General features: G+C 45.4%; 1 protein-coding gene across 1 annotated transcript; it reads right to left on the bottom strand.

Annotated features, from left to right (window-relative positions):
- Nucleotides 1–10,697: 10,697 nt before the first annotated feature.
- On the bottom strand, nt 10,698–13,233 carry trh (thyrotropin-releasing hormone). Its single transcript, XM_068052258.1, has 2 exons — nt 13,044–13,233; nt 10,698–11,308 (listed from the first exon to the last, which is right to left on the bottom strand). Exons 1-2 carry the CDS (start codon nt 13,231–13,233, stop codon nt 10,698–10,700), a joined length of 801 nt encoding a protein of 266 aa, XP_067908359.1.
- Nucleotides 13,234–16,691: the final 3,458 nt, after the last annotated feature.

Here is a 16,691-nt window from a genome sequence, read left to right as displayed (position 1 = left end):
GTCTTGCTGAAATTATATAGAGCCTAGGTGAGAATGCACCTGGACTATTGTGTACAGTTTTTGTCTCTTCATCTAAGGAAGGATATACTTGCCATAGAGGGAGTGCAACGGAGGTTCACCAGACTAATCCCTGGGATGGCAGGATTGACTTAAGAGGAGAGATTGAAGAAACTGGGCCTGTATTCTCTAGAGTTTAGAAGAATGAGAGGTAATCTCATTGAAACTTACAAAATTCTCACAGGACATGACAGGGTGGATGTAGATAGGATGTTTCCCCTGGCTGGTGAGTCTGGAACGAGGGGACATAGTCTCAGAATAAGGGGTAAACCATTTAAGACTGAGATGAGGAGGAATTTCTTCACTCAGTGGGTGGTGAATTTTTGGAATTCTCTACCCCAGAGGGCTGTGGAAGCTCAATCATCGAGCATGTTCAAGACAGAAATCGATGGCTATCTGGATGCTAGTGACATTAAGGGATATGGGGATAGCGTGGGAAAATGGCATTGAGATAGATGATCAGCCATAATCTAATTAAATGGCAGAGAAGGTTCAATGGGTTGACTGGCCTACTCCTGCTCCTATGTTCTTTTGTTCCTAGAAGGCTATGTTGATAGGGTTAGATGAAGAGAGGTCGGAGGATATGTGGGTGGAGTATAAACATTAGCATGGAACTGTTGAGCTGAATGGCCTGTTTCTGTGCAGCATTGTAATAATTTGTAAGTATGTATTTTTATATATACATATAACAGTAGGTACAAATAGCTTGGCACTTCTGATGCCATTGAACTGATGCCAATGGATCTGAGAGATTGCATTTATAACCTGTACCCATACAGTTTAGACCAGGTGTGAATGCAATCCCAGTTTGGCAAGCTCACACAGTCAGAGTACATTGTCTGGAATCCAAGGACCCAGATCTGTTCCTTATCATATGTAATTCAATTCACAGCTAAATTTAGGCACCTTTATTTTAAACTAATTCCTATCAGAGGCAATCTGCCCATTCTGTCAGCCTGATTGACTCCTATCTTCCAATTTGAACCTCAGTCACTATCATTTGCAAAATATATTTGAATGCACTCATCTTTTGTCACAAGATTTGAAGCAAGTAGTTTGCTTTTTTTGCTTCTCTCACTCATTTTCTCTCACTCACTTTTTTACATATTGAAAAATGTAAGTTAGGGCTAAAAATTCACTAAGGCCCAATAACGGGCACAGGAATCGCGATGCATGATTAACCCACACCTATTGAAAGTACTGCAGGCAGCACAAAATAATGATTTAGCGTGTAGCCCAGTGTCAAATGTGTTGCTGAGTGGCTGCACGTTCAGCAGGATGCCCAAGTTCGTGCGAGGCTAAGCACCAACTAAAGCCAGCCTGCACCTCTTCGAGGGGAAGTGCATTCTGGCTGCAGCAGCTCATTCAACTGGCTGTGAAACACATTGGGAGCAAGAAGAAATCTCAGTAATGGTGCAGCAGATCAGAGAGAAGGGTGCTAGGTTATCGGATGCAGTGCTAGAGGCCTTAGTGCAAGAGGTTGAAAGGAGGTGAGAGGTGATTTATCCATTGGGGGCCAAGAGACCTTCCAGATAGATACTATAAAGGCTGAGGGAAGAGACAGCCACAGAGGTCAAAGCCGGGGCTCTGGCCCCAAGGCTCTGGATAGAGTGCCAGAAGAATTTCAATTACTTCACAAGACTGGACAAGGTCACTGAATGAATCCTCAAATACCATATCCCACCAAGTGCACCACCAGCCTCACACATTGCTCAATGCATCACACCCCAAAGACGTAGCTACCAACAAACTCTATCAATCTGGACTCAAGTCTAGCATTCATATGCTCCACCTCATCCTCACACACTTCCCACTACTACAAGCCTCACACCCACATCTCACAGCTCGCACATGCTTCCAGATATTCAGCTATGACAGGCACATCACCCAAACTCATTGCAACACACTCAGTGACACACTTCCCTCTCTCTTGCAGGACATGGTGGCCCATAAAAGGAGGAAGCAGCAGTGAGTCAGCAGGGGATAGGGATGGCTTCATCTTCTCACCCCCTTGGAGAAGTTGATGGGCGCCATCATTGGCAGGGCAATGACAAATCCTTTGGCCAGCGCCACAGCTGGAGCCATTGAGGATGACGGTATGTCCCTACCTAATCCACCTCCTCATTTCCCAATCCCGCCCCGCCCCGCCCAATCCCACAATCTCCACTGATGTACACACTGCAGATGGTGTAAGCATACATTTCTTGCTTTCCCCCCTTCCCTCTCCCCAACCTCACCTTTGCGCCTTGCTCCTTTCAGATACACAAGAGTTGTTAACTGGATAGGCAGTGCTGGAGGAACAAGAGCTGGAGGAGGAACAAGACATTGAGGAAGAAGCATCACTCGGTTTCACACTTGCAGCCACCAGTTCAGATACTGACACTGCATGTACTTGAGAGGGGCTTAAAGACAGGATCTGAACGTGATGAGTCACTGGGCATGAGTGGGCTGCAGTCAGGCTAGAGGGATGGGATAGTGTGTGTGCCAACTCCCCGGAGAGTGAGGTCGCACATGAGGTCTGCTGTAGATGACTCAGATGAGGACTTCTATGGGGCAGCGTACAGGAAAAGGTTGATGGGCATGCAGATAGTAATGCTAGTGCATTGGCAGGCCTGCCAGAAAGCCTGTTGTCACTGTAAAGGAGCAAGGAAGAATCTAGATCCAACATGGCACAAGGCTTCACGCGGAGATCAGAGCCCATCCTTTTCAGTGTGGAAATGTTGGCCAATTACACAATAGCACTTGCAGACCTAACCATGATGCAGTGTCTGGCGGCCGAAGTCTCAACTTCCATTGTAGCACAAGCAGAAGCCATGAACATCTAGGTGCTGCTGTGGAGGCTCAGACTGAGGTTGCAAAATCTCTGCATGTTGCTGCAGTTACCAGTGCTCAAAGGGGTTTACAGGATCGCACAGTAGTCCAGCAATCTGTCCTCCAGATTACTGGGATTACTGAAGCACTGCCCAGGGGAGTGGCAGTGGTTCCGTGGAGCATGAACCTGCTGCCGTGTCTCAGAGTGACAGTATTCATGCTCCCACCACTGCTGCTCCACTAATGCCCCTCCTCATGCTTCTCAGTCAGCAACCCAGACTGCTGCTGCCCAAAGCTGGGCACTCAAGGCCCAGAGATAATTGAGGTCATCCTGCAAGGCCATCTGCAGTCTCCCCCCCCTGAAAGTGAGCAGCCTTCCAGCAGCAATGCTGCATCTGCTGGGGTAGCATTGTGTTGGAGCACTAGGACTAGCAAAGGCACCCGCATGACAGGCACCAATGGAGTGCACAAGGGTTGAGTATTGCATGGAGTGTTGGATGTGTTGTTGGATAAAGTTGTTATGGAACAGCTGTTTTGCATTTTCAGAATGGTCTGTAACAGCAGAATAGTAAGGTGGGGAAGTGTTGAGCATCAGGCATCTGGGTTTTCATTCAGGGGAACAAGACTCTGATGACATACCCATGGACAGCCCATCCAGATGGATCCTCATTCTCCCAGTTTCTCCATTTCTGTCGCATCTGTTCTACTGATGCAACCTTCCAAACTAATGCTTCTGACATGTCTTCCTTTTTCCTCAGCCAAGGATTCCCCCCACTGTAGTTGACAGAGCCCTCAACTGTGTCTGACCCATTTCCCGAAGCACTGCCTGCATTCCTTTCCCTCCTTTCCAGAGTCAGGATAGGGTACCGTTTGTCCCCACTTTCCACCCCACCAGCCTCCATTTAAACAGATTATAATCCACCATTTCTACCAACTCCAGTGTGAAGCCACCACCAAACGCATCTTCCCTTCCCTTTCAGTATTCGAAAGAGACTGTTACATCTGCGACAGCCTGGCCCACTCCTTAGTCACCCACAAACCCTGTCCCCTTCCCATAGCACCTTTCCATGCAAGTGCAGGAGATGCAACACCTTCCCTCCCTTCTTATCATCCAAGGCCCCAAACACTCCTTCCAGGTGAAACAGCGATTTACTTATATTTTTTTCAATTTAGTATACTGTATTCACTGCTCATAATATAGTCCCCTCTACATTGGGAAGACCAAACGCAGATTGGGTGACTGCTTTGCAAAATACCTCTGTTCAGTCCGCAAGCATGACTCCGAGCTTCCTTTGGCCTGCCATTTTAATTTTCAATCTTGTCATGCTGACCTCTCGGTCCTCGGCCTACTGCAGTATTCCAATGAAGCTCAATGCAAGCTCAAGGAACAGCACCTCATCTTTCGAATATCACTTTACAGCCTTCCAGACTCAACATTGAATTCAACAATTTCAGACCATAATCTTTGACCATATTTTGTTTCCTCTTCTTTGCATGTTTCAGGCTTGATCTTGTTTTTCACTTGTGTTTTGCTTTCAGACAGCAGCTGTTCATTATTCTGCCATTGACACCTCCTCCGGACACATCTTTTTTAACTTTACTTGTCCAATTACCACTCCCTTTGGATCTACGCCACCAAATCTTTTATCATTTAATGTCCCCCATCTTCCACCCTATCACAGACCTTCCCTTTTGTTCTTTTTCCACCTTCCCCCATTTCACCTGCTTAAAACCCATTACATTCCTAACTTTTCCAAGTTCTGATGAAAGGTTATTGACCTGAAACATTAACTCTGTTTCTTTTCACAGATGCTCCCTGACCTTCAATGTTAAATAAAAGTTGTTTGTGTTAATAGCTGCGGAGGGAATGGATTCAGATTTGAGTTTCCCTAATTGTATCAAGCTCCCGCACTGGGTGTCACTCAGTCACCATAGACCCTTCGTGTGTCAAAGGATGGTTTCTTATCCTTTTAATGTAGACTGTGAGTCCAAAACACTACTCGGAAGATCAGCTTTTATTTTGCTTTGGCATTTTACAATAAAGGCATCGCGTTTCTTAATCATTGGTAATTAATGCATTGGTGATCATCTTCCAAAATTCTATAGATTCTGGAACAGTTCCTGCAGATTGTAAGGTAGCAAATGTCACCCCACTGTTTAAGAAGGGAGGGAGGGAGAAAACAGGGGACTAGAGACCTGTTAGCCTTACATCAGTAGTAGGGAAAATTCTCGAATCTGTTCGAAAGGATGTGATAAATGGGCATTTGGGTAACAATGATCTGATTGGGCATAGTTAACATGGATTTATGAATGGCAAATCATGTTTGATGACCTGTTGGAGCTTTTTGAGGATGTTACTTACAGAATTGATAAAGGGGAGTCAGTGGACATAGTATACTTGGATTTTCAGAAGGGTTTTGATAAAGTCCCCAACGGGAGGTTGGTTAGCAAAATTAAAGCAAATAGGATAGGAGGTAATATATCGGCATTGAGGATTGGTTAACAGGCAAAAAATAGAGAGTAGGAATAAATGGGTTATTCTCGCGTTGGCAGGCTGTGACTAGTGGGGTACCTCAAGGATCAGTACTTGGGCCAGCTGTTCACAATATATATCAATGATTTGGATGTGGGGACCAAATGTAATATTTCCAAGTTCATGAATGACACAAAACTAGGTAGGAAAGTATGTTGTGAGGAAGATGCAAAGCAGCTTCAAGGGGATTTGGACAGACTTAGTGAGTGGTCAAGAACGTGGCAGATGAAATATAATGTGGGAAAATGTGAGGTTATCCACTTTGGTAAGAGGAATAGATGTGCAGAGTATTTCTTAAATGGTAAGAGATTAGAAAGTGTAGATGTACAAAGGGACCTGGGTGTTCTCATCAATAATTCACTGAAAGACTTGCAGGTTGATAGGTAAATTGGCCAATGTAAATTGCCCCTAGTGTGGGTAGGTGGTAGGAGAATGGTGGGGATGCGGTAGGGAATATGGGATTAATGTAGGATTAGTATAAATGGTTGGTTGTTGGTCGGCACAGACTAGGTATCTGTGCTGTATCTCTAAATAAAATAAATAAAAATAAATGAAAGCTAATATGCAGGTACAGCAAGCAATTAGGAAGGCTAATGGTGCGTTAGCCTTTATCACAAGAGGATTTGAGCACAGGTGTAGCGAAGTCTTGCTTCCATTGTATAGAACCTTGGTTAGACCCCACCTGGAGTACTGTGTGCAGTTTTGGTCCCCTTACCTTAGGAAGGATATTATTACCATAGAGGGAGTGCGACGAAATTTCACCAGACTTGTTCCCAGCATGGCAGGACTGTCCTATGAAGAGAGATTGGGGAAACTGGGCCTGTATTCTCTAGAGTTTCGAAGAATCAGAGATGATCTCATTGAAATCTACAAAATACTTAAAGGGATAGACCGGGTAGATTGGTTAAGAAGTTAAGAGCCCATGGGATCCAGGGTAATTTGGCAAATTGGATCCAAAATTGGTTTAGTGGCAGGAGGCAGAGGCTGATGGTCAAGGATTGTTTTTGTGAGTGGAAGCCTGTGACCAGTGGTGTACCGCAGGGATCGGGGCTGGGACCCTTGCTGTTTGTAGTGTACATTAATGATTTAGACGTGAATATAGGAGGTATGATCAGTAAGTTCGCAGATGACACGAAAATTGGTGGTGTTGTAAATAGTGAGGAGGAAAGCCTTAGATTACAGGACAATATAGATGGGCTGGTAAGATGGGCTGAGCAGTGGCAAATGGAATTTAATCCTGAGAAGCATGAGGTGATGCATTTTGGGAGGATTAACAAGGCAAGGGAATATGCAATGGATGGTAAGACCCTAGGAAGTACAGAGGGTCAAAGGGACCTTGGTGTACTTGTCCATAGTTCACTGAATGTAGTAGCACAGGTAGATAACGTGGGTAGGAAGGCAGATGGGATACTTGCCTTCATCAGCCGAGGCATCGAATATAAGAGCAGGGAGGTTATGATGGAACTGTATAAAATGCTAGTTAGGGCACAGCTGGAGTACTGTGTACAATTCTTGGCACCACACTATAGCAAGGATGTGATTGCACTGGAGAGAGTGCAGAGGAGATTCACCAGGCTGTTGCCTGGGCTGGAGCATTTCAGCTATGAAGAGAGACTGGATAGGCTAGGGTTGTTTTCCTTAGAGCAGAGAGGCTAAGGTGGGACCTGATTGAGGTATACAAAATTATAAGGGGCAATGATAGGTTAGATAGGAAGAAATTATTTCCCTTAGCGGAGGGGTCAATAACCATGGGGCATAGATTTAAGGTAAGGGGCAGGAGGCTTCGAGGGGATTTGAGGAAAAAAGTTTCACCCAGAGGGTGGTTGGAATCTGGAACACACTGCCTGAAGGGGTGGTAGAGGCAGGAACCCTCACAACATTTAAGAAGTATTTGATGAGCACTTGAAACGCCATAGCAGACAAGGCTACGGGCCAAGTGCTGGAAAATGGGATTAGAATAGATAGGTGCTTGATGGCCGCATAGACACGATGGTCCGAAGGGCCTGTTTCTGTGCTGTATAACTCTATGACTCTATGGGATGCAGGTAAGATGTTTCCCCTGGTTGGGGAGTTTAGAACCAGGGGACACAATTTCAAAATAAGGGGGAAGCCACTTAGGACTGTGATGAGGAGAGATTTCTTTACTCAGAGGGTTGTGAATCTTTGGAATTCTTTAGCCCAGAGGGCTGTGGAAGCTCCGTCATTGAGTATGTTTAAAGTAGAGATTGACAGATTTCTAAATACCAATGACATAAAGGGACATGAGGATAGTGTGGGAAAAAGGCATTGAAGTGGATGATCAGCTATGATCGTGTTGAATGGCAGAGCAGTCTCGATGGGCTGAATGGCCTACTCCTGTTCCTATGTTCCCATGTTCCTAATCCAATTGGAGCTGTGTTGTGTTTCTTCACTTGCCTTGCAGGTTCTCACCACTCTTTTGGTTCTTGCAGGATATTGATTGGTGAGAGGTTTTGTCCGTTTCACTGTTGCTGGAATCTCTCTCGTTTGGTTTATTTTAGTCTCCGTGGACTCTCACTTGGAGATCATGAAATTTGTGTTTAATGACAGGAAATCGGAGTGGAGGCCACTCAAATGAACATCAACAAGGCAACTGAACTGGTAATGGGAGTGTGGGTGAGGTGGCGGGGGTGGGGGCGGTGTTGGTGGTGTGGTGCGTGTTGCTGAGTTGGACGCTTGAACAGGGCACTGAACCAGTAACTGGAATTGAATTGAACTTGAGTTTGATCTGATCATTGGGGTCTGAGCTGATAACTGGGTGCTGCATTCATAACTGGCCACTTGCACTAATATAAGTGTCCTCAGGAGATCTCAGAGTTCTTCGCAGCCAATGACTTATTGTTGAAGTGTAGCTGCTGTTGTAATTTAGGCAAACACAGTAGCCAATTTGTGTCTATCATGCTCCCACAGATAAGTAGTTAATGAACAGATAGGTTTTGGTTATGGGAGGAATGTTGACCTGGACAAAGGAGAATGTCCTGCTCCTCTTACTGAGTGTGAACTGAACAGGCTTCTGGGCATTGAGCTGGTAACTCAACAGCAGCCTGGTAACTAAGTGCTCAGCTGGCAACTGGCATAGAGATGGTAACTAGGTCCTGGATTGGCATATGGACCCTGAGTTGGTAACTAAGCACTGGGCTGGTAACTGGGCACTAAGATGCTAACTGGGTTTTGAGATGTTAACTGGGACCCTGTGACAAATTCTATCTTCCTTCAGTTTTTCTGTTTGCCTCAAAAGCATGAGGTAGATTCCAGCCAACTGGGTGTCAGTAGATAAACAGAAGCAGAGTGCAGAGCTCTGAGGATGGATCATCCATCTCCACACAGCCCACTCTCACCAGTCCCCCAAAAAATTACACCGACCTTCCGCTTTCAGATGCTGACCGACCTGTAGATTTCCAGTAGTTTCTAATTTAACCACAGATTTATGTAGCTGGCAGATTCTGCTGGCTCTGAGTGTGAGATATGTGGTCAGCTCATTGTGTTTTTATGGAGTTTCTGTCATTCTCTTTATTATAATAAACACTTAATGTTATAAATGATCCTCCCCCCACCACCATTTCCACCACCACTTGCCCCACCCCACCTCCGACCCTCTGCTCTCCCCCTATCTATGCCCTGACCTGGCTAATGATCCTGGTGAGTAGTTTTCATTCTGTCAGTTTGATGGAAATCAGTTTCAGTCACACAAGGTTTCCACTCTGTTCCATTCTGAAACATGGAAGTGATTTGGCTGAAAATGAACTCAATGATAGCAATAAATTTGGTGCAATTGGGTAGAAAGAAATGGGAGCATCAGAACAGGAGGAGGCCATTCAGCCCTTTGAGATAGGAGCATTAGGAACAGGAAGAGGCCAGTCAGCCCCTTGAGATAGGAGCATTAGGAACAGGAGGAGGCCATTCAGCCCCTCGAGATAGGAACATTAGGAACAGGAAGAGGCCATGCAGCACCTTGAGATAGGAACATTAGGAGCAGGAGGAGGCCATTCAGCCCCTCAAGATAGGAACATTGGGAACATGAGTAGGCCATTAAACCCCTCAAGATGGAAAAAATAGAAACAGGAGTAGTGGCCATTCATCCCCTCAATTTTGTCATAGCAACATCCTCCAGGCTGTCATTTGACTTCTTGTGGCTTTGATCATATTTTAAGTATCTTAAACTGACACAAATGCATAGGGAGAAATGGGCCAGAAAAGAGAGGGAGGAATACTTTCTATTTTTCAGAGGTAAAGGAATATGACAAGGAATGGGCCCTGCACATTGGCAGTTGCATCAGACCCAGAGCTGGATACATCAAACACCACATAGCAATCTCCCCCTTTAAGCAGACACAAAGTCAACAAACATTCATTCCTTTGAACAATGTGACACTTGAGGTTTCATGTAAAAAAATAATTTCGACATGCGTTTTATTAGAACTAAGGACCAAGCTGGTATCTTACAGGGTTTGAAATTTGACAGTGTCTGCCAGTGCACATTTTAGGGAATAACCTGCACTTTGAGACCACATAAACAAAGATGCATGATTCCCAGGCAATGATTTGATAATAATCAAGAACAGTGGAAAATTAAACTTATAACAACCCTTTCTTTCTATTATTATGCCATGCAACACATTCATTATTTTCTCTTTCAAAATGTTGTATTTTTTTTCTTGAGAAATCTTTTTTCCTATCTCCTCCCATTCTTTCCTTCCCCTCTTCCTCGTCTCTCTCTCCTCTCCTCCCCTCTCCTGTCTCTCCTCTGTCCCCACTCTCTCTCTCCTTCCCCTCTCTCTCCTCCCTTCTCTTACCTCTCTCTCTGCTCTCTCACCTCCCCCTCTTTCTCCTCTCCTCCCCATCTCAACTCTCTCCACCCTTTCTCACTGCCCTACCCCTCTCCTCCCCTCTCTTTCCTCTCTCCACTCTCTCCCCTCTCTCTTCTCTCCTTCCCCTCTTCCCCTCTCTCTCCTTTCATCCCCTTCCTCACTCTTACCTCTCCCCGCCACCTCTCTCCCCCCTCCCTCCTCTCATCCCTTCTTCCCCTCTCTCACGTCTCTCCACCCTCTCTGATCTTCCCCCTCTCTTTCCTCCCCCTCCTCTACTCTTTCCTCACATTCTTTTGGGTGATGGGACATGCACTGAGGGACATGCTGGGGAATGTGATGGTGAACCTATTAACAGACTGAACCAAAACCAATTCCTGCCTAGGAAGCAGAGCTTTACATGGTCTGAGAGGGCATCCCATATAAATGAAAGAAAACAATCTTTACAACAGAGTAATTCACATTTAAACATCTCAAACTCGTCCCTCCAACTCATCATCTGAAGCAAGCCTCCTCCCAGGGTGTTGCCTCTTCACCTCTGCCCTACTCTTGTTCTTATTACCTAGCAGCTCTAACAGATAGCTCGCTTTGCTGCAAGTTACGGGGTCCTGCAGTTCACAGGGGATGGGGAGTTCGCTGCTGCTGCTGGCCGCCTCCAGATGCCATTTGACTGGCTGCGGGCCTTTCTCCGCCGGCTGGCTCTCACTGGAGTCGGTCTCATCCTCCCAACTCCTCCGGCCAGGATGCTGGCGCTTGTTGAACTGCGGGGACCTCTTGCCGGGATGCTGCCTCTTGGAGAGCTCGCTGAGGAAGGCTAGCTGGCGGCCCACATTCTCCCCCGAATACTGGTCATAGGCGGACCTTCTCCCCGGGTGCTGCCTTGTCTGGATCTCCACGTATCCATCGTCCATCTCTCTTCTCCCCGGGTGCTGCCTTTTCTCCGCTTCCAAGTAAGCGCCCTCCTGGTCCTCCCCTTGTTCGCGTTTTCCTGGATGCTGCCTCTTCTCAAACTCTTCTTCTAACCGTTTCCCCGGGTGCTGCCGCTTGAAGACCCGCTCTGCTGGCGGCGAATCCGCATCTAAACCTGTCAAGAGCAGAACAAAAGCTTTAGGGAGGGCGAACTCTGCGCCGGAGATCCACATTGATGCCCGATCACCTCCGCGGAATGTACTGGATCCTATCCAGATACCATTAGAAAGTTTAAACCTTCACATTTGGCTCCTGCGAGAAGAACTGTTCAAATTTCAACTCTGGGGGAAAGGCTTTGGTTTATATATTTCAGAAGAGGATATTCAGCAAACGACGACACTGTGACCAGAATAATTACCCTTTGTGTCTCCCAATACCTGATGTACCTATTTGTTGGTAGATATTACTGTGGAAATCACTGTGAGGGATTTATCTAATTCCTCTCCGCCAGCTTTAACCAGCTTCAAATGAAAGAATGGGGCGCCGTCAAAAATAGGACCTTGTAGAGTGTTTAATGTGTTTAACCTGCACCCCCAGCCCCTCCTCACTGACCCCCTCCCCAATCCCCACCCCACTGCCGTGAGCAGGCTGCAGATCTGGAGAAATGTGAATATGTTCATTCGCTGTATTCTGTGAACATTATTGAATGTAGTTTCACCTCCTCTCGGATAGTCAATGCGATCAGGCCGCCGCTTAAATCACTTCTTTTCTCTGAAATGTTGTTCGGTGAAAATGTTTTAAGTGTAGATATTCTAAACAAAGAATCCCGTCAACCCCGCCTGTTGTAAAGTTCACTGCCATATTAATCTAACAGGTGTTTCGATCCAATGTGTGGAGAAATTAGTTCTTCTCTTTATAGGGCGAGTTGTTGTGATCTGGAATGCCCTGTCTGAAAGGATGGTGGAAGCAGATTCAGTAGCAACATTCAAAATAAGGGAAAATAACGCTGGGCTATTGGGAAAGAGCGAGGGAAGTGGGAATAATTAGCTCTGTCAATAGTTAGCACAGGCACGAGGGGCCGAATGGCCTCCTTTTGGGCTGTACGATTCTTTGATTGTGTATAGATCTGTGGCCAGGCCAGCCCAAGTATGGGGTACAAGTCCTTACCTTACAGACACGGGTTTGCCTTTTCACGACCGTTCTACCTTAAACCTCATCCCTCTCCTGTTAAGTCCTTCTGGATGCTGCTTGTTTTGACTGTTAGGGTAGAGATGAGGATATTTGCGGGGCGGGAACATTGCCTATTCATTCCTGACATAATTGAGAATAAAAGGTTGCCTCATCTGTAAACGACGCCTTCGCTCTATTGGAGACCTTCAGCTGTATGAGCCCATAGTGTCTAAAACTCCCCTCACGCTGGCTTTTGTCTGCTTCAAATACAAATTCCAATCATTCACACAGAATTTTACTGAAATCTTCCGAGTCTGACCCTATTTGCATTCTTTCCTTATCCCTGTTTTCTTTCTGGGTTTCGAATTTCCCCACACTCAAATGCGAGTTCCTACTTTTTAGTACTGTTGGATTTAATGAGTCTTTGTTTACCAGCTCGGAGGTTTATTCTGGTGACAGAGATCGGGAGTGGGAATCAATGACTCAGAATAAACCCTGAAGCTACCTAAAGTTCGATTCTAACTCTTCAAACAGTTCGCTAACCGCAACAATTCAACTAAATGCCGGGAATTAAAAGATATAAAATAAAAGTAATTTAAAAACTACTTAAAAGATCTAAAATAAAAGTACTTAAGAATCTACAGCTCCTCAAGTTACAGGGATGCTTGACTATCTGTAAAACTAATTAAGGGATGCATGACAGACTGAAGCTAACATCATTCAGTAAGAGCTGTGTGTACCGTTAGCGTTCCGCTCTTCTTCCATTTTCATCAGCATGGAGCGAATGAGGATTGTCTCCGCTCTCTGAAGCATCTCCTCCAGCGGGATTGCCTCTCCCCCCGGCCCGTCCTCCGCCGCCGTCTGCTGACTCGCTGCCACAGACTTGTGAAGCGTGAGGTAGACCAACAGCAGGAACCATGCCGACCTCATCGCGGTGCGAAAAAAAGTTGGGATCACTGTGTGGGAAGCAAGAAGTGGAGTTTACTTAATGCACTGGAACAGGGAAAGACTGGGCACTGGGAACCAAGCGGCACACTGCGCTGTCCACGGTGCTGAAAATCAGAAACTTGGAACCACACAATTCTGCCTCACGGAAACACAGACAGAAAGGCACACACATACACGTATACATGTATATACATACAACCACAAATACACACACACACACACACAAACATTCACACACACACACTCATGTAACTAGCATAAGATTTGCAATCAATGGCAATGAACGCCTTGCTGCACAGAATTCCTCCTGAGTGGGGTTACCTGTCCAGTCTCCGGCTGACCTCTGCGATCTTCCCCTCAGGTACTCTGTTATGTACCAGGCTGCAGACCAGTGTGACACTCGGTCCTGTTGTGGAAGATCTTCTTCTGGACCGAGCTTCTATGCTCCCAATTTCGTTCTTGGATCAGTTTGCCTCTGACGATCGAAGGCTGCCCATTTATAGCCGTTTAGTATCCCCCCCACCCCCAGCTATGCAAATTAATGAGTCGTAGGTTAAACGCATATCTCTTGAAAGCAGAAACTCTCTCTCTCTCACACACACGCACACACATATAAATATATGTAGAGATACAAACTCGTACACGTATATAGAGGAGATACACATGTACACACATATATAGAGATGTGCACATAAAAACATGCAAACATAGCTATACAGAGACACACATACAGACACGTACACACAGATTGATGTTCACATACAGACGTCCATACATGTGTGAATCTGCACACACATATACACATATATGCATTCACCCATAATCAAAGGCACAGACACATACATAAATACACACACCTAGACATACACCAACATATACATATAGACATATGCCAACATATACATATAGACATACATCAACACACACATATATGTTGCACACAAAGACATTCACATGCACATATACATACATATACAAAAATATGCATGCTGGCATCCATCTACATGTACACATAAACAGGTGCTTACAAAGACATATGCATAGATACACACACACATTCATAAACATACATACACGTATACAGACACACATAAAGAGGTTTCCATTCTTCTGTCCAGCTCTGTTGTTTGTCACATTTAGTTAAGGCTCTGATAAAGTGGAGTAAAAATTTCCTAAACTTATGAATTAAAAATACATTTGGATAATAGATCTCAGAAGAAAAAAATAATAAACAGATATTTAAGCAATTTTTAATCAAGTTCTGAATTAGTTTTGTTCAATCCTTGATGACCCTGAGATACCAATTTCCCTGTGGGAACAATTGAAAAGATGAAAATAAACTATGTAAAGAACTTGCACTCATATAGCACCTTTCACAATCTCAGAACATCCCAAAGTGCTTTACAGCCAATGAGATACTTTTGACATGTAGTCCCTGTTATAATGTAGTGTCAGCCAAGCCCCCCACCTGCCAAGACTGAGGCACACATGATTTCGCCACATGAACATTAAAAGTTAAAATTACCAGCCCCTGACTGAAAAGACATTTGAATAGTAACAAACAGTGTTGGAAAAATGGGGACCCAGTTGTTGCTTCCCCAATACACAGAAGAAGTGGTCAGACCAGTTTTGGTCACACGACTGACTGACTGTTGGAGGTTTTGAATTTGAACTTCCCACAGAGTGTTTGAAGTCAGAAAGAAAGCCGTGTGCTCCTGGAACTGAAGCAGAACCGTTCCAGTCCTGCCTGCCTCCATCTCTTTCCCACGGAACTGAATCTTGTGAAAACATGTGAACCTCAAAGAGAGAAAAGTCTCCTACATGAACAAGGTTTAAGAAGAACTGAGCCCCGACGACTACCTACAATCAAGTGAGCTCAAAGCACTGTAAACAAGAAGCTCTTCTGATATTGCCTCAAACACCTCTCTACTATATATTCCTGTTCGCTTTTCTGTCCCTATCTGCATGTGTATATCGCGTGTACATGCTAGCGTGGGCACGTTGTATATCCATAGGTGGGAACCATATTCGAGTTTAAGTTTAAGTTTTAATAAACTTCACTTTTCTCCTTTAAACCTAAGAAAACCTGGTGTGTTGGTTTCTTTTTCTTATAATTGGAAAGCTGTGAACAAGGATTCACAAAGGGGGAGCTCAAAACACAGTGTGTTTAAAATTAAACCCTATTACAATAAGGCCAGGTAATTTTTTTTTTTATTCATTCATGGGATGTGGGCGTCGCTGGCCAGACCAGCATTTATTGCCCATCTCTAATTGCCCTTGAGAAGATGGTGGTGAGCTGCCTTCTTGAACTGCTGCAGTCATGTGGGGTAGGTACACCCACAGTGCTGTTAGGAAGGGAGTTCCAGGATTTTGACCCAGCTACAGTGAAGGAATGGCGATATAGTTCCAAGTCAGGATGGTGTGTGACTTGGAATGGAACTTGCAGGTGGTGGTGTTCCCATGTATGTGCTGCCCTTGTCCTTCTAGTTGGTAGAGGTCGCAGGTATGGAAGGTGCTGTCTAAGGAGCCTTGGTGCATTGCTGCAGTGCATCTTGTAGATGGTACACACTGCTGCCACTGTGCGTTGGTGGTGGAGGGAGTGAATGTTTGTAGTTGGGGTGCCAATCAAGCGGGCTGCTTTGTCCTGGATAGTGTCGAGCTTCTTGAGTGTTGTTGGAGCTGCACCCATCCAGGCAAGTGGAGAGTATTCCAACACACTCCTGACTTGTGCCTTGTAAATGGTGGACAGGCTTTGGGGAGTCAGGAGGTGAGTTACTCGCCTCAGAATTCCTAGCCTCTGACTTGCTCTTGTAGCCACGGTATTTATATGGCTACTCCAGTTCAGTTTCCGGTCAATGGTAGCCCCTAGGATGTTGATAGTGGGGGATTCAGCAATGGTAATGCCATTGAATGTCAAGGGGAGTTGGTTAGATTCTCTCTTGTTGGAGATGGTCATTGCCTGGCACTTGTGTGGCACGAATGTTACTTGCCACTTATCAGCCCAAGCTTGGATACTGTCCAGGTCTTGCTGCATTTCTACACGGACTGCTTCAGTATCTGAGGAGTCACGAATGGTGCTGAACATTGTGCAATCATCAGTGAACAGTAAAGACAGTGAAAGACCCCTAGACACCTTTCTCACCTGGTCATAACAGTAGGATATGTGGCAGCTACTTTTTCACACCGTAAGGTCCCACAATCAGCAACGAATCTGTTCTGATATTGGTTGAAGGGTAAATATTGACCATCACATGAAGGAGAACTTGACTGCTCTTCTTTAAATAGTGCCATGTGATCTTTTCCATTCACCCGAGAAGCCGGATGGGGCCGCGGTTTAACTTTTCATCTGAAAGACGGCACCTCTAACAGTGCAGCACTCCCTTAGTACTGCACTGAAGTATCAGCCTAGGTTAGGTACTCAAAACTTTGAAGTGGGGCTT

Source organism: Heterodontus francisci, chromosome 19 (assembly GCF_036365525.1).
Source record: "Heterodontus francisci isolate sHetFra1 chromosome 19, sHetFra1.hap1, whole genome shotgun sequence".
Classification (NCBI taxonomy): domain Eukaryota; kingdom Metazoa; phylum Chordata; class Chondrichthyes; order Heterodontiformes; family Heterodontidae; genus Heterodontus; species Heterodontus francisci.
The sequence above is the reverse complement of the archived record's forward strand: the minus strand, read 5'-3'. Positions and strand labels throughout refer to the sequence as shown.